At 42.4% G+C, this 27,733-nt stretch overlaps 1 protein-coding gene across 1 annotated transcript in view; it reads right to left on the bottom strand.

Annotated features, from left to right (window-relative positions):
• LOC114055489 (deubiquitinase DESI2-like) overlaps positions 1-27,451 on the bottom strand; it is a 56,377-nt gene extending 28,926 nt beyond the window's left edge. Inside the window, exon 1 of the mRNA XM_027879683.1 lies at positions 26,316-27,451. Coding sequence (XP_027735484.1) covers positions 26,316-26,354 — 39 coding nt within the window. The 5' untranslated portion in view covers positions 26,355-27,451. The remainder of the gene's footprint in view (positions 1-26,315) is intronic.
• Between the last annotated feature and the right edge of the window lie 282 nt (positions 27,452-27,733).

The raw sequence follows: 27,733 nt of genomic DNA, 5'->3' as shown, positions 1-27,733 counted from the left end.
CAGAAGAATAAGCAAGGTCGTATTAGAGAAAGAGGAAAAAGACAAGGCATCCTCTGGCATGCAACTGCCTCTTCTCTGCTGTGTTTTCAACAAAAGGAGATTCTGCCAAGGACAGTTCTCCATCCCTCAGGTTAATACACTCTTATAGAACAGGAATTTCCTGTGAAATGACAGCCTGATACTTAAAGCTTACACTGCTAAACATATTCCCTCATGCAAACCCACAGATTCTAAGAGAAGAGACACAAGGCAAGATGCTCAATTGCACCCTTGAAAGGAATGACAGGCCAACCCTCTGTGGGACTGTGACAACCAACCCTGTCTCAGCAGCTCTTCTATTTCAGCCAGGTTCTGCTCTTTTCCTCTCAGGTTGGGCTAAATACATTCCTTAGCTGTCTTTTCAGGAGGAATTTCTTTGGAGTTTACTGTGGCTTTTCAGACATTATAATATGCTTCTGAATTGCCTGATGCACAAGCCAACACTAAAATCTTTACAATCATGAAGCATAAAGAGCTTATTTCAGAGGCTTCTAAAATGCTGTATGTGGATTAAAAACTGGTGCTGCTGCTGAGAGAGATTGGAAATCTACTTATGCCTCAAAGTTGTGACGCAATTAGATTTTACTGGAAGAATAGCAGGACAGAAGAAAGTATTAATCTCACCATGGAAAGGAAACAGTAAGCATTTCAGCAGTTAACTTTTGGGTGTATTCAGAATATTTTAAATTAAAAATCACGAACAAGATTTAGCTGTGAGATTGAGATACCTCCAATGTTTCCACTTACAGCCTCGTTCTATAAATGGACAGGCACAGTTTGGCTCAATATACTGGTATCACTTTAAGTCTCTTACAATTTTCTGCTTTCTGCATTACTGTTCCACTTTCTACCTTGTTACACTGATGGCAGGCATTGTCCTGAGCAGAGCTTCCTTCCTGCAGCTACCTCTGTGAGGAAGTTTACACATTTACCACTGTGTATGTTTGGCCTCAAGCCATGCGCATTCGTAGCTGCTATTCAGAAGATAGCTGACCCAGTGTGCTCTGCATTAAATAGTTAACTCTTGTTGAGGACAGTGAACACTCATCCAACTTATGTTTTGAGTGGGAGTGCTTGAGTGGGAACCTGCTTTACCAACGGAGACAGGGCAACTAGCTGGCTAAATTAAACAGCTATTTTCTGTCCCTGCAGAATGACCATCCCCATCTCTTCTGTTCAAAGGTTCACCCAAAACCAGCAGAAGGGAATCCACCATCCCAAGGGTTTGTCACACTAGTCATGACTAATGGCCCATCTTGGCTGCCTGTGTACACAACATGGTAAACTGCTTACAGCATACAAGAAGGAATATGACATTTTTCACACCTTCACCTGTTTCCCTTAACCTCATTATTGACTGTGCCTGAAGGATTCAGCTGAAGGGGCCAGGGTAGGACTGGGGACATCAAATAAAAATCACTGAGGGGGAGTTGCTGGAGCATATGCCAGAGCCTGTCACACACAGTGGTCTCATAAGCAGCCCTGCAGAAGGACTATCCATGCTATTGCATACCACTTCACATGGTGTATCTCCTTAATTTTGACAACTTTCATGTACAGTCTTAATCTCAAGTATATGAAGCCTGAAAAAAACACATCCATTGCAGGTTTACACTGAAATGTACCTGAGAAACCTCATAGAATGTACCCGAGATACTCACATGTGTTGTTAGAAACTTAGGAAAATATAATACCTTTGCCTTAGATACATTCAAAATGACAAATTGAGAGGTATGCAGAAAGAACAGCAGCAAAATTATCAGAGAAATGACGAGACTGACATAAAAGAATTAATTCAGAAGAGCTAATAGATTGGCAAAGCAATGACTGCAGATGACAAATTTGCAAACATTTGAAGGGCTGACATGAATTATGGGAGAAGACTTTAAAGAACAATACAAAAGACTCAAGTAGGAGCAACATAGCTTAAAAAGAGGAGGGACTTTGATGAAGTGCTTAGGAGTTTCCTAGCAGAAAAAAGAAAAAGAAAACTTTTGTATGACTGAAAGCCAGATATCAAGAAAGCCTTAGTATGCCTGTGCACGACAGAGTATTGAATGGTCTGAAACATTTTCCTCTGCTAATGTCACGGAGGCTGTTATCATCTCAGCTGAGCATATTTCATAGCCTGCACACCTATGTGCATTGTGAGCCCTCAGCCCAGGCTTCACAGTGTGTCAAGAAGTAGGCTTTCTACCAAAGAGAATTCATGTGATTTGGAAAAAGAAAAACAAACCATAGGGAGATAAATACCCTACAGCTTGGTTCACCAGGAGGTATCTGAAGCACACTGCAGATGCTTTGGCTCTGGAACTGCCTTGGCCCTGACATAAACTGGTGGGGTCAGCAATATGACCTCAGGGTCTCTGTCCTTCATTTTGTAGAAAGGATGTAACTTAGAACTGTAATAATGAAGAGGGATATTAAATGATTTCTCAGATGGGGAATAATGCTGTGGCTAGGCCCTGCTTGGACCAAGAAACATTAACATGTCTTCTTCCTTGTTGGTAAGGGTACTTTGATGACTTCTGTAGACCTCTACTGGTCTTTCTCTCCAAAGAAGAGATAAGCCCCATCCTGATGTCCAGCATTACAGAGCATTCAGTGCATCCTTTGAAATGCACTCCAGTCTACATATCACTCTAGATATCATCTAGGCAAATGGCAGGGGAAGGGAGGATCATCTCCAAAATTTCCAGGCTGTCACCATTCTGAAGGGACGCAACAGACTAACGATAAAGCCCCCCTTGTCAGACATATGACCTTGAAAAATTTGACAAGCTGCACACAGGCCACTTTCAACTCTCTTTTGGAAGCAATATTCCTTAAGTGATTGTGATAGACTGAAATGTTGTTATTGTCTTAAACATTGTCAAAATCATAGAAAGACTTTAAAGTTAAACTGCAAAGAACCACCAAAGCACAACTCACCCCTCCCACCCTGAATATGCCTCCTAAATGGAATTTGGACTGTGACCAGAACTTGAGATAAGACTATTGTCCAGTTATCTCAGGTCTAGGAGAAGTAAACAAGCCTTGGGGAAGAAGAATTTATCCACAAAGAAAGCCAAACTCAGCAGCTGTGCTAAGAATCAGCCCTAGGTGAAGGAGGAGAAGGGTTTTGGCTGTATGATGGTAAAATCTCTCCAGACAAAACAGGAATAATCCCCGATCTCCTGGAAGACCACATACACACAGGACATTCATGTGAGAGGCAGCTGAGAAGGGTCATAAACCGTCAAAAAATCCCAAAGCGCCCCCCAGACTCATTCCTGAGGTCTTCTACCACCAGAGGACTGCACGTGATCCAGGTGAGGCAACAAATCCTTAGTCTGTCGCAAGAGACCGGCAAAGCTTCCCCCTTCCAGGGAAGTGCCTGGGCATCTCCTTAATGTATATGAATCCACTGGACTACATGCTTTGCAGGACCCTTGCCACCAAGAAGACCAGCAGAAGAGGACTTATGGGACTTTGTGAGGTTCCACAGAGTGGTGATATATTTTCTATTTAATCTCTCTGTCACTCTCTTTTCTGCCCTTCCTTTTTCCTATTTCTTTCTCTCTCTCTCTCTGCCTCACATTTATTGTTAAATAAAACCCATACTATTGACTTTGGCATCTGGTCTCATTTGTACCTTAAGTCAAGCAGAGGCATCTCTAATAATTTTAATAACCAGATCATAACAGGAATACTGTCTAAAGGCATACTGTGCTAAGGTAGGAGTGGGGAGGAAAACTCTCAGAGATGACTACTAAGTAGAAGGAATACCCATATTTGCATTGCAATCCAATTCATTAATACTTTCACCAAGGACAACAGTCTCTTAGATACACAAGGCAGAAATAGCTACTCTCTTTATACCAAGAAAGTATAAAAAAATCTGGTTAAAACAACTTCTGACTTCTGCCAAGTTTCTATGTGGATAACTACTTGGAGAAGACTGAGGTAACAACAAAGTAATTGCAACTACAGCCGTCAGAAAGGGATAAGAAGTCCCTTTATGATATCACAGAAGGACCATGAACACCACAGGCAATGGAATAAATAGTTTCTTTTGTTCCATTCCATTAATGCAAAGCACAGTAACATATTGTTTTCAACCTGTTGTGTAGAGACCCAAGGGAGACAGCAAACGACTTCAAAGGAATCTGCAGGCTGGCAGGGTTACATTTGTTAGACAAAAGTTGATATCTTCAATAGAAAAAAAATAAAATAAAAATGAGAGGCACATAGACATTAAAGGAAATAAATTTATTGCCCAAAAGAAAGGAGAGCAAAAATCTTGTGTTCCAGCAAGAGGTGAAAGCATATTTCAACATCTGTAGAAGAACTGATGAAGGATAGTCCCATAGCTAGGATGTCAAACAAGGACCTTGTGAGGTTCATATTCCCTAATTTGCTATGGACATACTCCTGATTTACTCCAGACTAGTTCAAAACTAAAATATCATCATCAAGATACTAGATTTAAATTCAAAACTGTGATCCTCTAAATTCTTCTTCAAATCCCCATATACCCTGAAGTGTTTAACACCATCATTACCAGCAATCTGAACGGAAGACCTTCTCACTCCACTCCAGTGTGAGCTCCATAGTCAGATACTCAGATAAAAAGGATCTCAAATAGAGAGGGAGATCCCAGCTCTCCTTTCAAACACATTGTTTGCTGCTCAAAGTCCACAAACTTAGGCCTCGCCCTGGGGCTCCTAATGGCAGCATTAGCACCACATAGATGGGAGTTATATCTACCCACAGGTGAATTTGGATCCTTACAGAAATATAAAAAAAGAATGTAATACTCTCCAGATCTCTTCTCCATGCAAGGGCTATGTAAGGTCAAAATTATATGTTGTATCATTCCCATTCACTTGCCAAAAACAGTTGGGTCTGTCCTATGAGCCAACAGCAGATCAGAAAAGATCAGAAAAAATCAGAGAAGATCAGAAAAGAGTTGGGCTCTTCAGTGGTGTTTGAAATACCTCATAGTGCCTATGACAGAAATTGACTGCATGCCACTAACGTTAGTTTGCTATTGCAAAAAAATCAATATTTATCTCTAAGCTTCTGAGAAAGGAATCTATTCTGCAGCATAGATGGGGGAAACCCTTTCACAATGTGAGCTGAGATTTTTTTTCCTGGAGATATTCCAGGGGCCATGCCTTCAAATACAGCGCCAGTTTCATACAGTGTATCATCTCTCTGCATTATCTCTTCCTACAAGTAAAAGGATAAAAGTGTGCATTTTTGCCATAATTGTACACTCTCTCTGCTGTTCCAGCACAACTACTGAAGAATCGCATTGCAGTGATATCTCCAGATTAGATTTAAGGGATAAACAGAAAGTAAGAAACTTGAATATGGCAATGATAAAATGCTGTTGTGCCATGGAGATTCAAATACATCTTCCCTCAAAACTCCAGTTTCTGCTGGTATGAAGAAGGAAAAAAAAATAAAATAGTAAAGCAAGGAACATTTCCTTGAGAAGGGAACTGTCTCAAGAAGGGGTAGCTCTATAATCTAGTCCAATGCCAAACTGGGTTTTTGGAATCTTCTACAAAGCATAAAACTGATACAGAAACAGCAATCAGGGAAGTTCAGATAGAAACTGATCCAAGGGCTTCTATGCTGAGCAATTATAGTACTGTTTAAAATGAAAAAAGAGACTAAATATTAATAGTTTTGGAAGTGAGTAACCATTTTCTATTGTTGACATTTACCTATTTGATGCTGACAAAGTGCTGTAAGGTCCTTTCCCCCCTCTCTAAATGAAGATGCAACAGAGTGATTAATACATGCTGTTGCTGACAAAAAAAAAAAAAAAATTAAAAAGCTGCGGGAATATCTTAAAAACTGATGTAATATGCTCTTCTTTGGTTAGTCTGGGGGATACAGGGATTTTTTTTTCCCAAGGATTCCCTCTGTCTTTATTGAATGAGCAGGTTTGATGTGCAGCTCTAAAAGCTTTTAGTGGCCATCCCTTACTGAAAGACAGAGATGGCTGTTAGCAGCAGTGCCTGGCAACAAATCAGTGTTCAGTACTATGAAGATACTGTTTTGGGTGAAAATAATTTCAGATTCAAGTGGATGTTTGTCCCTTCAAAGGGACAGCTTCTGTGCTTGCTTCTCCCAAGAGTCACAAACACACAGACCATTGCAAATGGAGAGGCACAAACATGCCAGTAAAGATTCTTTGGAAAACACTGTTATCCTTTCTTTCTTTCTTCTCCTTGCCCCCACCTCCTAAACAGCACAGCATGAGTTAGACTGGTTTTCAGGATGCCCTAAATATTTCCTTTCTGCTGGGCACAATAATAATTGTACGCTTGTGCTAAAGCAAATCTTCTGTGCTAGTCTGCTGTGTGTTGTATACGTGTAGAAACAGACCTGAAATGACCCCAGTGATTAAGACAAGTGCTTCCTTCACAGACTTGCATCTTATGGTATCTCCACATCTGAAATGTACCCAATAAGATCAGAGACTGAAGGAGAAGAGGGAAGATAAGGAAATAATTCAGTAAAACCAAGGAGAAGATTTTGCTTTATGTAGCAGGTTTCCCTGGGAATATTGCTCCCTTCCCCCCTCCCACCTCCATTTGCATTTCTTTCTATAAAAATCCATTAGATACTGCAACTACATCTTGGCTCCTATGTATTTTGGTGAAAAGAGAAAGGGTTGTATATTTGTACCATGGTGTGCAAATGGTGTTGTCTGCCAGATCCTTCAGAGAGCTGCCAAAAAACTCTCCAGCATGCAGAGCCGACATCTAATCTGAACTGTGGCCAGGCTGAACTGTGATGTAAGAAAAAGAGGTAAGCACTGTCATGTCTCATCTAGCTCACAGAGTCCTCTAATATCAAAGACATCTACTCTCAAATTAAACTATCTCCCTAGATTGGCCCCTGTAAGAAGCTTCTAGATGCCCAGATATCTATTGTAGAAAAACAAAGCCTTATTCAGCATTAGTCAACAATATCCCCCCACCTTTCTTAAAAGCAGATTGTAACTCATTTGTAGGAGTGAAGAAGCACACTCCAAGCACACATCCATTTTGATTAGTACCTGAAATAAGAGCCCATGCTCTTAATAGGACACTGTACATAACCCATATTCCATATTGACCCAGAAATGTTTCCCAGACAACCAAAGAGCTAAGAAAATCACCACACTCTTTCCAGAATGATTCAAAGGGCAGGAGAACAAGGGTAAAACCCAATACAGTTGGGCTTAGCTTAGATATGGACACGACTCACAGAAGACATGAAGGGTATTATACAACAGATGGGGATTTCAGTTCTCCTGAGCTGATTTTCTCTAAGTTCACAAATGCAACCTAGGGAATGCAAGTGGTCATAAACCTATAAATTAAGCTAATTAACCAGTAAACCAAGAGAAAAATAAGATTTCTATTCCTATATAACAGGGAAGTAATCTTGACACTCTAGCCTTGAAAGCGATGCATCATGCAAGTGATGAATGGTTAGGTCTGAGACCATTCATTTCCCACTCCATATATCTGCCTTCTCCTGAGTTAGATGGATGCATGCAAGAGGTAAACAGATTCATCAAACAAATAAGATCAGCAGCCCAGCCTGATATATTTCATCTTATGTGAAAGTTCCATTTACTCTATAAAATATGACTTCGGTAGGATTTATATATTTCATTTTACTGTGCTTCCCTTTAGCACCATGATAATCTTGCTCAGCTTGTCTCACTGGAAGAGACCAAAAAGGGATCAAAACCCCAAAATAGTCAATATTAAACTGGACATCATGACCATGACTGGGAGATCTCATCTTGGGAGGTGTTAGTGTCACCAGATAGAGTCCATAAGCCAGACTCTTTGCATGCTTCCTATCAGATCTAGATGAAAAGTAGCTCATAATCTCTTTGGAGCCAGCAGTCTTCCTCTGGCTCCCATTTATAAAGTGTCTTTGTGAAATGTAGTGGAGTCCCAGTTCATGACTGAGGCTCATAGCTGATATCACAAATAAAGCATTCACAGCAGGACAAGGCAAACACCAGCATGCTGTGAGCAGGAAAGCATTACCTCCTTCCACAGGAGAACATGGATAAAACTTGCACAAGCAAACAGGACGTGTTTACTCATGAATCACATGTGGAAGCATAAATACAGTCTGTATGTATATAACGATGGCTTAGAGAACAGCAACATTTTAACTCTCTGGTTTCTATCAGATGGCTTGCTAGCAATAAGCAAACAAGCCCAAGAGCATGTACAAAGCCAACCCCGGATAGACTGACAATCAGCCTCCTTTCACATATTTTAGTAACCTAGCCCAGACACAAGTCCACTATGGCATCAAAGGTGCAGCACTATAGATTGGTCTTCAGCAAAAGTCCTTATAGGAACAATTTTCGCCTAATCATCTTCTCCCAGAATATGGTCGCTTGCCCAGGTGTGCTGCTGAATCCCTAGGAATGCCTTTGCTTTCTGCGGCAATAGTCTGCTCAGAAGAGAATCTTCTTCAGCAAGTAAACTACAGAAGATGCAAATATTTTAACTCTCAGCTTACTTTATCCTCTAAGGTGTATTTGTACATTGTGAACAATGCAAGTAAATACACAGCTTGGTTTGGTACCCTGCAGCAGCAGCAACATTCAAGTAACCAAGCATGAAAGCAGTGCTGGATAGAGAAATACCAGCCACCAATTTTTTCCTCTGCCTTTGTAAAAAAGACCACCCACTGTGACATGAGCTTCATTCCTATTTTGTATAATTGTGTAGTCATGGTTTCTACCTCACTTGAACACTAATACCATTGGGGTTTGTGCATCCATGTTTGCAGATAATTCTTTGCTTTCCCTTCCAACTCAGTCCTAGCAAGGCACATGCTCCATTTTATCCATTTGATCAAATGGCAATACACAACGGATGTGAGCAAGACCAGCCTGATGCTGCATTTCTGTGTTGATGCCAGCTCTAAAGAAAAACACTCCCTGAGAGAAAGAACACCAACCAGGTTCAGCAGAGAGATGGGATGGAGAATAACATGCTTCATGTCACAAACGAGCTTTTCGAAGATGGTTGAAGTAAACAGGAACCAGTCTTAAGTCTTAAAGCCTTAAGAATAGCCAAGATTTTAGAAGCATCCAGATGCTCTGTTTCTTGGAGTGTGGAACTGCTTGGCATTGTGGCACTCAAATCTTAGCTCAAATGCAGTCATATAAAAGATTTAGACAACATGAATACACAAATTAGGGGTGGGAAAGCCACAAGGTATACAGCAGAGAGCACTGCAGAGAGCAGTCTCACTGATCATTCCTCATTCAAATTGTCTCAGGACCCTGTGCTTTCAAAAGCAGACAAAAACATTGTCACTTTTAGCTTCTAGATAGATCTAAAAAAATATAAGAATAGCCTCCTGAGTAACATTTATTTCTTCAATTCTTCCTCCAACATGTCAGAAGAAAAGTCTTTAGGGGCAAGTGATAGCAAAGAACTCAAACCTGATACCCTCTGTTGCAGAGAAAATAAATTCAATCTTTCCATCAGAGCTTTCTTGTTTCCACAAAAATAAAACTGGTAAGATTCCCATGCCTGAACCTCCCATTTTTATTTTTGTAGAAGGAGTAGGAAGAGTGAGGAAATTAGAAGAGGCTCTGTTAAACATTGACACGGATGGGTGTACAACATAGACAGAACTGGCCCTGGAGGATTCCAGGGGCAGAACAACACTTACCTAAGAGTAACAGAGGAACCACAGGGACAGAATAGCTGAATTGCTAATGATTCTGGGCAGCCTTTTGTGTAAAATGTCTCTGGGACCTGAAGACCAGAATGTAGCAAGCGTAATGCTAATCTTCAGAGGTCCATGAGAGAACCAGGGAAAAAAAACTCCGCAAGCCTGGAATCCAAACTGGATTCATTAGTAGAAACAATAACAAAATATAGCATTAATGAGCAATAAATTTGATCTTTCAGGTAAGGATCAACATGAATTCTGCAAAGGGATGTCCTGTGACACTCACTTCTTGATATTTTTTGGAGAAAGCAGTGATTTCATTGACATAGTTAACTTATTTCAAAAATGGTTTGCATTACATTTTCCAGAAAACATCTGTAAGGATTGAAGTAGAGATACAGTGAGGTTCTGCAGGTAGTGAGGAAAAGTAGATAAGAACTAACTATTCTGTCTGATATAAACCCTATCAAAATGAAGCCATTATTTAAAAAAAAAAAAAATTTAAAAAAAAAAAAAAAAAGAGAGAGAGAAAAAAAGAAGAGTACTTAGCTTTTCACTACTGTATAGTACAGCTACTTGCAAACTCCCTGCGAGGGCTATTAATACAAAAGGTTACATTCATTCGGGAAGACTGAATGAAAAAAAGAGCCATAGAGGACTAGTAAAGAGGCAGAGGTCAAGCTCAGAGAAGCCTCAGAGCAAAAAAATATGTGACTATGTTAGAAGGAGGTGTCATATATGCTTGTGCTGCTCCATCTCCACAAGCAGGCACTGAGGGAAGAATAATCCAATTGGACTGGATGGATCCTTGGTCTCAGCCAGTTCGGCCATTTTTACACTTTTGTGTTCTTTTCTGTGAATAAGAATGAAAACATAGAAAGGACACCTTCAAAATATAAAGAGGGGAGATGTTTCAAAGATGAGCTTTCACCCATCTGAAAGACTCTGGGCAAGCCTTATGAACCCCTGGAAGAGAATCTGCCTCACGCTTTGATAGTCAGGATACACTTTAAGCAAAGGTTTTCAGATTATGCTGTAATTGCCCAATTAGCTCTTGCGTGCAAAAGGGATTCTCTTGCATTTATCCATATCCAGCAGGGCATAAGTCCAAAGCTTTCTGCCCACTGTGGATTTGCTCTTCCAATTCATTAGGATTAATTTCTTCCCCACCCACACAATTCTCTGAATCTCTTCCTCCTCTCCTGCCCCACTGCCACCTGTCAAAGTTACAAAGATGATTGGTGCTTCTTAAAAACAGCACAGAGAATCTTTATCTGTCTATTCACTGGCAGATGCTTTCTCCGCTCCGCGCAGCCCCCCCGGCCCCCCGCCCTTTGCTAGACTAGTTATTTCCAAAAGCCGCCAGTCTGGCAAGCTGTCCCCAGAGCACATATGTGCATGCAGTGTTTAACCACATCACCTCCTGTAACCTCGGTGTGTAACGTGTTCCTATCCCCCCCCAATCCAAAATCCTAGGTAGCATTTTATTTTGACAAGTACCAAGTAAAACACAAGAATATTTTCAAATCTACTGCCCATCAAATTAAATGACAACCTGTGTAAACTGGTCAGCATAAAGACTTCAGGCTGGTCCAGAGCAATTGTTCTTATTTCTAAAGCAGAGGATAAATTTTGGTGGATTAACATATATGTAATCCTGTTGTCGAGTCACTGGGCAGAATTAGGACTGACTGTTTCTCCTTTACCTCCTCCTATCTCTGTCCAAAGCTTATACAGAGTCATGACAATCAACAGAGGCATTAATAGTTTGTGCTCTGACTCATCTGCCCCTGTTTATTCCCCTGTTTACTAAGTGACATGTTTTCAGAAAGCCTCTTGAATTACATTACCAGAGGTGCTCTCTAAATAAATTGGTTTGGGAATAACCATCTCTGATCCTAGGAGTTTTCTTTCAAACTGGAAATCATGATAGCAACAGAAAGCCTGCACTTTCATTTTGAAAAGACTGAGTGTTGGAAGAGTGCTTCTGACCCACTGTTCTTTCAGTGCTGGAAGTTATCTGAACTCCATCAAAGGGGAGCACAGGTAAACTGGGAAAAGCCTCATGTAAGCACTTGGCTTTGAAACATCTATCACAGTCTTTAAAAGGAAATCAGAGCATTTTCAGCAGCTGCAGCTGGAGAAGAGTAGTAACAGTCTCACAATCATAACTCCACATCAAAACTCAAGAAACTGCACAACAACAAGTTACCTAATCACACAGTCATAGAATATCTCAAGTTGGATGGAACCCGTAAGGATCATTAAGTCCAACTCCCTGCTTCTCCCAGGACTACCTAAAACTAAATGATAATGACTAAAAATGTTATCCAAGACAGTCCTTGAACTGTGTCAGGTTCATGCTGTGACCACTTCCCTGGGGAGCCTGTTCCAGTGACCAACCACATTCTCCGTAAAAAACTTCTTTTAATGTCTAATCCAAACTTGCCCTGACACAGCTTCATTCCATTTCCTCATTTCCTAGAATCAGACAAGTCAGCCTCTCTGCATGCCAGTGCCTCAGGTGCAGAGCGGGAATGACAGCCTTTTCCTTCTCCAGGGAAATACTGGGAAATACACTAGAAAAGACTGAGAAAGGATTATGTGCTGGAGTAGTGAAGGCCAAGCAGATCCTTTGGGTATTCTCCTGTTCCAGCACCTGCAATGGCACCACAACATGGAGATAATTATATTTGCTTTAAACTGTCAAGTACCATCAGCAGGGTCCAGAGCACAGAACTGCTCAGTGGGAGCTAATGTGTCCTGTCACAAAGCACAGCACACAGCCCCCCCATGCTGCACTGTTTTCTTACCCACTGTTTCTGCATCTTCTTCCCATGAATAATATTCACCATGCTGCAACATGCATGTCTGCAATTTGCACACCGTCATCTTGAGTTGCTTGGGCTTTCCTGAACTAAATGAATAGCAAATTGAGTGCTGTCTTTCCCTCCCCCTTACTTCACTCTCCCTCTGCTTTTGTGCATGCTGAAGTAAAAAGCTTCCTCTGACTCAGATTTCAGCTGTCACAGATTTCAGCAGTTTTCTCCTAGGAAGTCTGGATGCTAATGACAGAAATAGCAGCTGTCTCTAAATACTTTATCTGCTATCTGTGATCAAAGGGCAATAAAGGCCAAGGCCAGGAGCAGGTGTAGTGGCTGACTACTGGCAGAAAACCTCCATTTGTGCCAGGCAGGCTCTGATCCCCTTATTGACAGGAAGGCTAGGAGCAGTAAGCAGGAGGAAGGTGGCAGCAGAGCATGTGCTTACCTGGACACAGGTCAGACAGTCAGCCAGCAGGATGCAGGGCTGCTGCCCCCCAGCCCACCGCCCAGAAACCCTGCTGCTGCCTCCCATTCCTACAGGAGTCACATCAACCCAGGCAGCTACATCCTAATGCCAAAAAGCAGTTAGGGTTTTAACCTCCCAAACATCCCACAAGTATTTCCTCCCGCCCCAACAAGAGCATCTTACAGGTGAGATGACTCAAGACGAGATCGAAGTGACTTGCTAGAAATGCAATTGAGATGGGAACGAGGACTAAAGCTTTTGTATTTCTCTTTCTCAACATCCAGTGCTTTACTCAAAATGAAGGTTTGGTTGTTCTCGGCTAGGGTCCAAGGACATGCTTTGTTGGCAGCATGACACAATCTGTTTAGAGCTTTTTGATTCCCACATGTTCAAAGCACTTGTACTTACCTCAAAACATTGTGGTGTCATTGAACACAATGTTATGTTTGAACTGAAAGGGGAAAAAATATCTTCATCTATTATTACATGTAAATAAGAGCTGGTCTTGTACAATCCTGATAGCTTAGTAGAGAATGAAGTAAGAGTGAGTTTGACCCTTGCTATGCTAATTAGTGACAATCTGCCATGAATCTGCTGAGACAAAAAAAAACATCCTCTCAGATCCACCATTATTTCTTTCACTCTGTGTGAAGATATTCTGGGATAGAAGGAAGGGTGGAAGAGAACTCAGAAATACCTGAGGACCTAACCATGTCCTAAGGATCCTAAAGTGCACAATTTAAGTTATGTATCGTCCTATCTCAATGGGTTCACTTACCTGCAATACCCAAGGCTTCCCATAGTAGAATTTTAAATGGTGGCAGGAAAGCGTCATTTTGCCTAAACCAGAAATAAAGTGCCAGTGCCATTCCATCTCCACTAGAATTGTCCCAGCTAGAAGGAGTCAGGCATCAGGTTCTCATGTCTGAATATTCCCAACAGTAAGAAGTTGAGTGATGAGACAAGTTGAGTGATGTTCTTCTTTCAAGCCTACTCTTTGGTCTTCCTCCTCTCAGTCTCTCTTTCAGGACAGCATATAAGCTGAATCAGAGAGCAGGCAAGGCCTAGAGCTCTACACAGCCTTGTGTCTCTCTGTTTCTAGAGCAATGGTAAGCACCAGCATACCAAAGAGAGCCACAACAGCCAGCCAACAGTCACAGAAAATAAGTTGTGCCCCCCAGAATTTAATAGCTCAGCAGGTATCTTTCAAGTGACCTAAATACTGAGGTATTTTTCCTAGCAAGTAGGTGCTCATAATGGGCAATATACCTATAACTGCAGTTCTAAATATATCCAATGGTACAGCACCAGTTCTGTTGCAGGATCCACGATACAAGCCTAATTTTCTCTTCTGGTTTTCCAATTCGCACATCTATTGCCCCTGCTAGTACCAGGTCATCTAGTGTGGGAGTCAGGTAAGGTAATTCTGGGTGCTTAAGTTCTTTGACAGAACAAAAGCTTTACAATAATGAGTGACAGAACACTAAAACCTTTCTGACTCGACTGATAAAACAGTTCTCCATGTTTCATGGGCAGTGCAGATGCTCAACATAAGGGATATTGTGATGATTAATAATTAACTGGCTGGAGAGACTGAGAGCTCAAGGACAGATGCCTCCCATCTGCAATCCCCAGGAGCTGAGGCTGCACTTTTCAGGAAGGAGGGAGGGAAGCTGGTAGGGTGAGAAGGTGACAAGGTTGGTGTGCCCCTGGAACTCAGCAGCCTTTTCAAGACACTTTGCCTTTTATCTCTTAAAACAGAAGGTAATATCCTGCACTTCTCCAGGTGGCTTTCACTATCCCAGCCACTGGGGGACCAGAGCAGTGATGATCCCTGCCAGTTCCTGGTGCCAACTCACCCAAATGAGATGCATCATTAGAAGTTACATTCGTATATTTAATAGGCTTGAACATCAGCTTTAATGAGACACCTCTGAGATCCTGGGAGAGGTAACAGACAGTTAGAAACATGCTTCAAAGTCCTGTGGGTATGAGAAGCAGAATTCCAGTTCAGAGGTACCAAGTACAGGATTTTTAAGTACCTGATGTGTTAGAGACTATTAATTTTTGTTCATTACACTAGCTTTAAAATTTCATCTGCATAAATTTCTTTGATCCACCAATGGCTTTAACTGTATTAAAATTAGCTAGAAGAGCAGCTGCAATAGGCACTGAACTGCATATCTCAGAGTAATTACACTTTACAAAGGGAATCCTTGAAGCATTTCAATAACATGCCATATTACAAACAACACTTAAAAAGCCACAGATGGACGTGTGAGCCTCCTAGCATAACTTTACTGCAGAGATGGATTTGGAAGGTAGGATGTCACTTTTACTTGCTTCCTGCTCCCTTGCCTTTCTGTCAGAGGGTGTTTCAAAGAGCACTGAAAAAGCTTTAGTTCATCCTGTGCCGTTGAAAACTGTGAAAGAGTGATGTAAAAGGAGTCCCTCCCTTCCCATCCCCCTTTTCTCTTACCTCCCAATTCAGCTCTCAGGGAACACATTCCTTCCTATTAGCTCTGCCTGAATACAAGGGACAGAAGAGTACCCACTCAGCATTCAGGGGGATGTATGACCAATCCAATTAACAGGGTGCTGGGATGAACACCTTTCTGTCTTGCCTTGCCCCCCAAGGGATGTCCTGCCTGCTTGCCAAGGCCTCTAGCTACCATGGTGCAGAGCCTCCCCTTCCAGTAGCATTCTGCCTAGGGGAGGGGACAGAATTTAACCTCGACAATAAAAACAACTGAAATTTTCATAGATCCATGTGCTTTGCATTCTTTTATCCTTCCAAAGCTTTTGCTTATATTATGAGACACATAGGGAGAAAAAAGGATTTGTAGTACTTCCTTTTTAATGGTCCCAAGAACACCTGAGCTTGAAATGGATTTATTTAATTTGCCCCTGTTTCTTCTAAGCTTACACTGGATTTAATCTGTTCTCTTTCAGTTCAATACAATCCATTTTTCAATGTCCTGGCCCCGAATTTTCTCCCAGTAGTAAGCACAAGAGGCATAGTGCTCCAGCAGCAGAAAATAAGTCTATTCCAAAGAACTGTCAAAGAGAAGATAGCCAGCTGTCTTGGAAAATGAGCAGCCATAAAAATTAGAGTGAACAAAAGTACAGCAAATGGCACTGCAATCAAGAACAATGAATGTTAGAACTGGAGACAGATGGTGGGTGGATTTCAGCTTGGGACGTGCATTTTTAGCTCCGGCCTCCACAGATATGAAAATCTCCAGCACTGCCTTCCCACCTTTCCACAATGTCTCCATCACAGGGTTGACACACTAGCCCTTGTATTAGTACTGGGACAGACTCAGAAAAAAAGCTGCACAAGTAACTGACTCTCCATATTAGGTAGACAGGTAGGGAGGAAAGGGCAAAAGAGAATCTTCTCAGGGCAACAAAGCCTGACATCTGCCTAAAAATTCCCTGATTGAAAACAAACCTATAGGAGGAGGGAAGAGCAAGGTTGGCCTCTATTTTCCAGGAGGAACAATTGCTTCCTGCTTGTACCTGATAACCAGGAGCCTAGACACTTCTCTGGGAGGGTACAGACCAACTTTCTGACCACCTCAGCCTGCCAGAGAGGATTTGATTCTCCACCTGCCTCAGAGGAAAGCAGCCTGGCCACCCCATCATAGTGTATTGGGAGTCAGGCCTTCTCATTCCGTCCTGGTGAAGCAGTTTTAGAATAATATAAAGTAAATAATAGCTTTCTTTCATATAAAACATATGTTCAGTGAGCCAGAGAACAAGTGTGAGTAGCACTATTGCTTGGCTCCAGCCTGGACAACCTCCTGGAACAGCCAGGATCTGCTGGAAACATCCACTCTTCTGCTGAGTATTTCAAACAAAACCTAAATGTTTTCCCACAAGAGACTCAGAACAACCAAATCCCGCTGTCTGCTTCTCTGGCAGACCTGTGTGAAGCGGCAGTTGTGTCTGAATCCCTCAGGGATTTTAACCTGGCTTCTGTCGCTCCAAATGCACCAGCACACTAAGTGGTAGAAGTCAAATGCAGAACTAGTACTGTTACTCCCCCAACCCATAAGCAGCGCTCATGGCAGAACCTCTGGGTATGTCATGCCATCTCAAATGCCCTAAAATAGTCAAGACATCTCTACAAAGTTGATAGTTATGAAAGAGGATCAATGAGGGAAAATAGCTTGACCTTTCCTGAGAGGAATACAGAGATCAGATGGATATCCTAAAATGTCTTTTGATATCCGTGCTTAGGCAGCTAGTAGAGCCTTTCATTTTTTAGATAAGTGATTTGCTAAGAAAGCACCTCAGCCTTGCCTGAAAATACCTACAACCTAGGCCTCCTATGCAACTAGAAGCATACTGCTGAGGCTCATGCCCCAGATGCTGCCCAAGAGTACAGGTTAATGGCAAAGGTGATGATTTATCAGATTAGTCCCGTGCTTAACCTCTTAGTCCTCTCTTTCTGTCACTTCACACATTCACTAGGCTAATTCAGGGCTGGGGCAAATGACAAATATGGGGCAAATATAAAATCATCAGCTCCAAGTAGTCCCAAACAGAGCAAGACACACATGAACCAAGAACAGATGTCTAGAACATTTTGTCCCTAGGGAAATGTAACCTATAATTCACTCTGGAAGGCTACATTGGGCTCCTCATGCATTCTAAACCCTGAGGCAGCAATCAGCATTTGGAAGCCTTTTTTCTTGCATCAGTATCCAGTATAAATTAATCACTAGTAGAAGATATTGAAGAGAACAGCAAAGGAGTTGATAGTTCCTCATGGGTTTAAGTATGACCACATGGAAAGCACAGTAACAGATCCACAGTTGAAAGTTCAACAAACCATGTTATCAACAGAGCTTACACTGTGTCAGATCCTTCCTTTCCCAGAGATGTGGATCTGTCAGGAGTCACATGGCACTCGACCCATTGTTGACACACTCAATGAAGGCACTAAGGCTGAAATGCTCTTGGCATTTCTAGCATCAGACACTTGCTTCTGTAGATCACCATTCTTACCTATCAGAGATCATTTGTAACTCCCAGCATTTATTCTTCCCTTCTCATTATGTTTCCAGACACCTTAAGATTAATTGCTTAAAAATTAAGTTACCAATTAAAATCATGTTCCAATCTTAGGATATAGCCTCATATTTTTCTCTGAGATAACAAGTGTCACAGATTCATATGCTGATAGATAAAGCTCTGAAGTGAGGAGATACCTACTTTCTCTGCTCTGGATCTTTCACACTCAAGAATATCAGTGTTTTTTTCTTTCTTAACAGTTTGAGTCCATTTGTTAGAGAAAGAATCATTAGACTTGTGAATTTTGTTTCTTTTTTTCCCCAGCAGAAATATAGATTTTTATGTATTGATTGGTCTCTGCCTCCCTCCCCAGCTTCAGCTACGTCAGCTTGGCATAATGACAGGAACAAGAGAGACTGAAACAAACAGAGAATTAGAATAAGGGCAACTCAGGTCACCAACATAGCTTTCAGCTCTAAGACACCCATTTAAATTCAGCTCATTGCACTAATGCACAACTATATACCTGCCTATCATCACACTTAGAAATGGATCTGACATTTGTTCCAACTTAGAAGTTTTGCTTCTACCACTAATGCTCAGCTCTCCCCTGCAGAAGCTCCCACTGCATGTATAACTTAATCCCTCTGGGCTGCCTGAGTAGGAAGCCAGATAACCAGCTGAGCCACAACACCAGAGCAGCTCAACCTATACACCAGGGATGAGGTACAAAAGCCAGAAGGGTCTGTTTTGCTACTGCTAACATAAACTTATTTGTTAGGAGAGTGACAGTCTCCAATACCATCAATACATCAGCTTTCATCAATACCAAGAGGGGTTTGCTTGGTTTAGGGGCTTGTTTGTTTGTTTGTTTTAAAGAATAGCCAAGTAACATTAGGAACCCTGACAGCCAAGTGAGCCAAAGGCTAAACCTTGCTGACAGAAGTGTCATGTTCTAAAAGAATTCTGCCTTGCTACAAGGGGAAAGCCCAAAAAGCACCAGAGAAAAATCACAGAAACCAGCTTCCATATGCTTTCAAGAGGAAACAATCATTTCTCTCAGAGCTGCTCAGAGCCAGACCAGGGGATTGTGACTTTGCCTGTAGATGGGGTAGCAGCAAAAGTGTCTCTGTATCTTCTCTATCTCTTAGAGGTGACCTTACTTTGAGCCCCTAGGCTTACACCTGAAATCCTGGCCATAAGAATCCTGACTCCTCAAGAGCTCAGGCTGCCTTGAAATGAGTGCTTTAGAGACACCAAGTCAGACTGTCATCTGCAAGAACCGACTCAAGAGTACTGATGTGGGAACGGTAAGCTAATGACGGGATCTGTGAAGCTTTGCTCCAGAGGCAGAGTTTGCACATTTTTTTACATTGTGTTAGCTTTCCTAGGTTCTCCTCATTCATATGAGTTTCTTGTATTTGCTGATGTAGAGGAGAGCATGTTGTGGAGCAGTTTTCCTAAGGCATGCAGGACAAGCAGAAGTGACAACTTCTGTGTTGCCCTGGATGAGTCAGTTCAACTCAGTCCACTGGGCAACAGAGCAGTGGTTCAGTTAGCTTGCTGATAGGATAAATGCTGAACCCAGAGATAGCAATGACCCATGCACAGTCAAGAGACAGCTCTTAGAACATCTCATGCATAAGCATACAGTAGCCAGCTACAAGACTGCAGTGCTGGAGAAGATCTGCAGTAACATGGACAGGTAGCCAGCTTGTCACCCTGACAACATCAAAACAGACTGTTCCCCCGATGGATAACACATCTCCAGGCTGTTGCTAAGACAACAAAAATCCACTTATTATGCAGAAATGGGCACACTTCATTGCAGGACTTATTAACCCAGGCCATGCCACTTACTCTTTACCTTCTTAGTTGATTTAAATCAGTTGACATGTTTGGATTCCTTCTTCTTGAAGGAATGGACTCAACTGCAGCTCAGTGTATTTTTTTTTAATCTTTTCTTCCTCCAATTGATTTCCTCTGTCCAAAGACACAAGACAGATGTCTAGTTGCATTTCATTGCCTTGTCACAGGCTTGAAGCAGGCACTGACTATAACACAGTGCTCAGAATCACCAAACTGCTTTCCTTTTCCCTCTGCTCCTGAGTCCAAGCAGGGCAAGGGAGCAATCCCAGTCTATGACTAGCTTGCCTGAGGTCATCCTGTTGTCACTCAAAATTAAATTGATGCAGTCTAGGAAGAAAAGAGGAATAGAAACAAAGCCTAGTTTTCCTCACTGGCACACACTGCCAGGCATCTCAGCCTGATTTATTCAAAACCTCTAATGTACTGCCATTAGACTTGCCATAACACCTTTTTTAAAAAAAATTATTCATATTTTTTTCCAAAGTCAAGAGCGTTTGCACTGGGAAATGCTGCATCCAAGAAAACTGATGCAGTCTGGACAGACCTCTCATATCTTGGGCTCAGGACTCTGTTGACATCCAGTGAAAGGAGCTTTCTCTGCTTCCTCTCTCATTTGCAACAGTGGTCTATGTAGTCTCTCTGCCCTTTAACCAACAGTCTTCCCAGAGAGTTTTTGGGCCCATAATAGAAATTATGATACCTGAGTGATTATGAATCCTGAACCTATTGTGTAGCATACACATAGTTTAACAGTCTAAACTCAGCCCTTCAAACAAACAAACACAACTAAGCAAACCAAAAAACAAGGCAGAAGGCCAACTCAAAGCTCTAGGAAGGTGTCTAAAACAAGCATCTGAGGTCTACCTGATCCCTCACACTACCATCTTTGAGTAGTACTGTGCTTGACTACTCTTACAAAAAAAGATTGTTTAGCACTCATGTCGGACATGCTATAGCACTGTGGGGAACTCATTTCCACGCACTGGGCACCTGTTATCTTACCATTTTGTTTTGTTGTCCAGTAGCCTGTACTTGATATGGCTTGAAGACAGCAGAATGAATAAGGCTGTGGATAAATGAAGAGTCAGTGATAAAACAGAGTTCCAAGGATAAAATCTTCCCCTTTTCCTTCCAGAATTTAAGGATTTATCTTTGAGTTTACCCCCACAACAAGCCTGTGAAGAAGATTAAGACACCCCAGATCTTCTTTAGCCAGTTCTTATTTATAGAAGAGGAAAATCTTGAGTTTTGTGACTGGCCACAGAATAAATAAGATTATGATACACCTAACAAGCTCTTCCAAGAACATGACAAACTTTTGAGTGAACAGTGTGTTTTGGAGAACTAAAATGATTCAGATTTGGCAAATAATTTTGGACAGAGATGACTGGCAAATATTTTAAGGAGAGTCAAAGCATTTCACTTAACATGTATGTGTATATATATGTGCGCGTTGTTAGACTTTAATCTCCCAAAGGCAATATTTTGGCTTTTGCTCTTTAATTGTTAAAATCATTCACTTTGGCCAACACATGAAGGAAGAAAAAGAAAGAAGAGACCCTAGTGACTCTCCATCACCTAATCTTTCAGGACCACAAGTTCTTCAATTGACTTAGAGCATCTCTTCAGCTCATCACAGGAAGAAACTTCACAGCTATCAACCTACTTGACAAAAAAGTCCCCTTGCTTTCCATGTAGCTTCCTGGAATACCAAAAAGAGTCAGGTGATGCTGTGCTTCTCCACACACACAGCAGCTCACAAAAAACTAACAGAGGTGGGGCCACCACCTGCACTAGGATTTTTCACTCTTCTGACTAAGCGAGCTGAGAGCATCTGAGATCATTACCTACAGTAATCACAAACATGTTGACATTTTTCTGAATAACTAGACTTATTCTTTGCTCCAGAGAGATAATAACATGCTCCATGATCTAGTCAGTGCTTAAAACAATCATTTCACAGAATGAAGTGCTATTGCTTGGTATTCTGTTGCTGCTTCTGTAACAGACTCAAAGGTTTCTTACATACTGAAGCTAGAGGTAAAAAGCATATCTATTCCTTCAGTCCCAAAGCATTCTGCTGAAGAGGCCAAGTCTCACTCTCTCTTTTCCATTGCATAGGAAGCCCAAAAGGGATGCTAGGGTGGTAAGTCTGTGCTGGTTTTCAATGGTACACACAGGTCATCACCTCCAAATCACATATGAGCAAACAGCTGAAAATGACAGAGCGGAAAAGTGCAAAAGGAAAAGTAACTCTCCCCTCCATAATACTATTTTGTATCAGAGAAGTTGGCTTAAAGTACTAAAGTTTTATGCAATTATTCTGTGGCCATACAGACCCTCTAGCTTTACGCCTTTCCTCACAGATAGCTGGTGTGTCCTCTTCTCTGCAGGGACTCTTAGAAACTATATGCGTAACTTTTAGCTTTTACATCCTCAACCCAAAATGCCACCCCTTCTTCAAACACAGGCTGCTTGCCATAATATCACAAAACCAAAACAGAGGCCTTTATCATTGCTGTGGATGCTATTGTGTTTGTTTTTCTTTCAGGGCCACTTGAATGATCCACTCAGTGGTGCGATGGAGAAATCAAATCAATGGCACCATCATCCACTGATCAGTGAAGCAAGAGAGACACCAGTCAGTCAGCTGCAGCACCATCCTTTGCTATCACCATCCGCCTTTGGCCATTTAGCTGGCAAATGATATAAATTATATTAAGAGCTGAAAGAATGTGGGAGGACCATTATCAATATTTACATTTTTGTTACCTTTCTGAAATTGAAGTCACAGGGGAAAATCTCAAGAGTTGGTCCAACTACAGTGACCTGAATCTTATTTCCCTCTCATTCACTCCAGATGGGATGACATGTAATGTCAATAGAATCAATGGAATAACAGTGGAACAAGGCTGAGAAAGAGACACATCCCCCTCTTTCAAATAGACCCTACATCATTGCTTCCTGGCTCTATGCTGACCAGGGCTCTCATTTTTCTCTATAGCACATCTCAGGGGCTCATTTTCCCCAGCAGAAAGAGTAAGCAAAAAAAAAACCGGTAGATCAAAATGACAGTTTTATATATTATCAGCTGCAAAGACAGTGGAAATTCAGGACAACTTTAGCTGTAATAAAAGAGGGACAATAGTGATATGAATATCTTTGTTTTTAATACAATAGCATGAATGTGCTATGCAATAAGCTGAAAATATTATGAGAGTCCTCAACTTGAATCTCTGCCACACAAACTATTTTTAGTGGAATATGTTTAGCTTGCTTGTTAAAGATTAAAACCCAAGCAATAATTGCAGTTACTCTTCTGCCTGATTTAAATAGGCAACATTTATTAATGTACAGTGATTAAGCCAACTATTCCAAAGTAAGCCACAAAGACTTAAAGTGATAAGGAAATAAGATGATACCCTGACTAAAGGAAGTTAGCCCTGTACTTCAAGATCTGTTCCATGAAAAACAGCTTGTTGATGCAGACCAGAGGGAAGAGAATTACAAGGGAATTTGATTTGTCCTTCTGAAGTAAAAGTGATAACTGACTTATCAGAGAAAATTCTGCCACAGATTTTACAGATCCAGTTATTTCTTGCAGGCCTCCAACCAGAGGATGGCTTAGAGTGCATGCAAGAGCTGGACTGAGATTCAGACTGGGAAAGAGATACATCCATGATCAAACCTCTGATCCATATTCTGTATTCACACTTACACGTTAAATCAGAGTTCAATATCCTGCATATTTAGTCTTTAAAATGTCCTAGTTTATCAGCAACATTCTCCTGCCCTGTCCGTTTTGCAAGTGCACAAGTCCATGCAAGCTTGTACAAGGTCTTTGGCAAGGGATAGAACAGTGTGCTGAGGGTGAGGAAAGTTTGCTTTTGATGAGAATATTCTGAACACTATGAATACCCAGTGATTTTTGCTCCATTATTTTATGCTGAAGAAAATAAGTTTACAAATAGATCTACCTGCTTCAGCTCTTTGTGCAAAACACCTCATTAAATAGCAGCACTTTTTTTCCTAAAGAAGCCTGGTACATATCCAATGGGTAAAAGGATAAATGGCTATAATCTTTGAATACACAAGACTACATAGAGTGGGTATTTCATAGCTGCACAAAGCCCATAATTGAACTTCTGCCCTAAGGATAAGTTTTCCTGCAGTGTAAGTGCTTCCAGATGCCATACTCGGGTCATGTTCTTTGTCAGGAAAGCAGAGCTTTACATCCAGTTAATTGTTGTCCCCAGCTGTCTTTTTTGTTGGTGGTGGGCTTTTTTCCATTGAGGCCAATTTTCCAAAAGTTATTCAAGCAAATGTGCTCATTTCCCAGTTCCCCCATGATTCCCTACCAGAGTGTAATAAAGTGCAGATTTTGCATGACGACATTTCAGACTTCATGGTGTTAAAATCATAGCAGCAATGGAAAAGCATGTTGCCTCAACAGTCATAATGTAGGACATAAGCTACAGGTGACTGAATGACAGTCAAACCAGGTAGTCTATATGAAAATAGAACAGTTTCTGTGTACAAACTGGTTAACTCATGGAGTTAGTACTCACACATGAAGGTTTTCATGGTTCACTAAGCAGCAAAAACTACTTAGCCTGAATTAAAATTACTGCAATTCAGTTCACTGTGTTCCATCTCGGAACACAGTTAGCATGAACAGCAAGCCCTTTCTTCCATAATTCCTTTGGGTTTCAATCAAACATAAAAAGGTAAAGATGATATCCATCCAGTATTTGGATCTACTTCAGTGGTGAAATATTCACTGATGTGGGACGGATTAACCATGGCTGAGAGAGGAAAGTTCAGACCATAGTTTGTTGCAGAACAAAATAAAAAATTGCAAGGAAAAGAGGGGATATTATAAAAGGACAACACAACTCCTTTATTTTCCTCAAAGTATTAATGATAAACTTCTGTCTGTGCATTTGCAATGTTGGTCTCTTGTTATCAAGCACTAGCTACCACTTACTTGGGTTACCAGACCTGTTGGTTGAAGAACAGCTTGGAGGAGTTCATAGTTCAGGCTGCCAAGCAACTGATTTTTAAACACTCAAGACCAAAGTCTGGGGAAGGATTTTACACCAGCTTGCTCAATTTTACCAATAATAGCACTGAAAGAAGTGGCTTCAGTCCACTGTACTTGTGCTCTTTGGACTGTCCATCAGAGCAGACACAGTCCTACCTGAACAGGCCTTACCACTCACTCTTCCCTCAGAAAACAACCCACCTGTTTTAGTCCTCAAAAGATCCCCTAATCTTTGTGATAAGAAGAGGTTTGACTTTTACAGCAACCCACTCCTAATCTCTTTGGTGTCTATTCCCCCTACAGGGAAACCCACACTATTTTGTGGGCTTCCTGATAAAAGTTGTCACACCTGATAATAATAAGCAAATGTATGCTGTAATCTTAAAGGTCTGGAGCAGGATATTTAGAGCTCAGTCAGCACCTGGGCGTTATAAGGTTGTATTTTCCCCAGAAAAGTTCACTAAATTTGTGGAAGATCTGAAAACTACTTTTTTTCTCTCTGTTGTTTTTTTTTTTTTAATGATTAGTTTGTAAACAAAAAATAAAGATAAAATACATGATGATCAAAATGCTCTTCATCTGAACATGCCTCTCCTGAACTTCTGTCAGACCTTTTTCTCTTTGGAGGCCTGTGCCAAGATTTGGACCTTCTGATTTGTTAGCACAGATAACACCCACTTACATTCCCCCTTGCAAGAAAAGGCCAAGGAAAACAACTTGCTACCCTGTGAACTTTCAGGAAATATTGCCCAGCAGCATGTGCCTGTGTTCCTCTCTGTGCTGAAACTTCACAATTTCTTAGTCCCGCTGTTGCAATTAACCTTCAGAGAAAATTATTAACTACATTCTTCCACATGTGATGAATTGATCCAGATTATTAGCCTAGAAACTATGTCCTTACTGCAATTCTACAGCTGTTTCTCCTCCCTAGATGAAATCCTGGCCCCTTCCCCACAGCCTGGTAGTGCTTGCTCACTCAAAATTACAGAACAATTATCTCCAGCAAAGACAGAGGTGATCACATTTCCTTCCTAAACTGGCACACTGGAAATTAAAAAGTCAGTGCTCCCCCAGTGCTGCTCCTGAAAGATCCTGCAGAAAATCAGGCATAATACCCGTAATCTGGCCCAATATGCTAAAACAACCAGAAAAACTGGGGTCAGCATCATCTCCAATACGATATACTTGGATGAGGAGTTTGGGCCAGGGGAGGGGAAGGTGGGGCAGGGAATCAGCCTCTCTGGGGATCTGTGCTTGCCTACTCTTTGTACAATGCCTGCCTCCAAGCATGAACACCCACCCAGCCTCACTGTCCCCTCAATCGGTACAGTTTCATACTCACCATGTCATAAACATTCAGAATCACTGGTTCATTTGCCATTGTTGACTGCAGCAGAGGCTGGATTAAAACCTTTCAGTCCCTGCCAGATGTGTGTTGATGCCCCAGGGGTATGCTTTTACCCTGAGCCAGATAGAGGGAAATGCCTCATCCTACAGTCGTGCAGAAGGAAGGAGTGTGGAGGGATGAGGAAAGCAGAGAATTCTCACTGGTGTGTGTGAGTAAAGTTGGTTGCAGGGAGGCAGTAAGGGTAGGGTTGGGTTTGCTGGTTGCATAGGGTTTATTTTAGCCTTCCACGGCGTGACAGATCCAAGATTTCTAACTCTGTAGCGCACCTGGGGGTCTGTAGACTCATACACCACTGTAACCAGGCACCGTCCAAGCTTGTAAATCCCGATCCAAAGAAGACAGACTGAGCCCAAATATAAGCCCTCTTCTGGCACCGTGAGCAAGGCGGGGGGCAGTGTGTGCGGGGGGATTTCTCGGCAGAGCGGCGGGCTGCTACTGCAGCGGGCTGCCAGCACGACGCAATAGCCCGGGGCTCCAAGGCACGGAGCGGGGTCGGAGCGGGGCCGAGGTCCCTCCTCCTGCCGGCGGAGCCCGGAGCCACCCCAGGATCTGTCAACGGTGCTGGGATCGGTCCGTCCGAGCCGGGATCTGTCCGCGGTGCTGGGGTCGATCCTCCCGGAGCCGGAATCTGTCCGCGTTACTGGAATAGGTCCGTCCAGAGCCGGGATCTGTCCGCGGTGCTGAGGTTGATCCCTGATCAGACTCTCGGTTGCGGTCTCTCCGCCGCCGGCAGGACATGGTGAAGAGGCTGTGCCAAAGGGGCTCCAGCGCGGGGCTTGGCGGTGGGAGGGGGCAGAGGAGGGGGCTGGCTGCCCCCGGGGCACAGGGGAGATGCCGCAACCCCCATCCTGCCCACGGCGTGCAGGCAGACCTGGCGTCGGCGCCGAAGTTAGTAGGCAGTTCTCCGCGGGAGATGACGCGGGATTACCCGGCGTTGGGGCTGGAGGAAGGAAGATGCCGAGCGGGCGATGCTTCCAGGCGGGGTGCGAGGCCAGGGCTGGGTACCCCAGCTCTGTGTGCTCTGCTCTCCGCAGGGCCAGTCCTTATTTCACGATCAGCTCGTCCCGAGCCGGGCAGCCCCTACTGACTGACAGCCGAGGGGACCTACCCCGTCCTCTGCTGGCTGGATGCATCGCTGCATGGCACACGGTGGGAGGGCGGGGAAGGGACGAAACGACTGGGCAGGTCGAGTAGTTTCACTTCTGGCAGCAGCAGGGTCTGGAGTTTCTTCCGTCCTGGAGCTACTTTACACTCGTGCTAGAACCGGGCAGCTCTGCAATGTCTTGCCAGCAAACCCTCCCCTCTGACCTGGATGCGAGAATCAATTATAAAATGCACGGTGGTGAATTCAT

The sequence above is a fragment of the Empidonax traillii genome, unplaced genomic scaffold (genome assembly GCF_003031625.1).
Source record: "Empidonax traillii isolate 1590-97213 ecotype Southwest subspecies unplaced genomic scaffold, ASM303162v1 scaffold56:size2478089, whole genome shotgun sequence".
In the NCBI taxonomy this organism is placed as follows: domain Eukaryota; kingdom Metazoa; phylum Chordata; class Aves; order Passeriformes; family Tyrannidae; genus Empidonax; species Empidonax traillii.
This window is presented reverse-complemented; position numbering and strand designations above follow the sequence as displayed.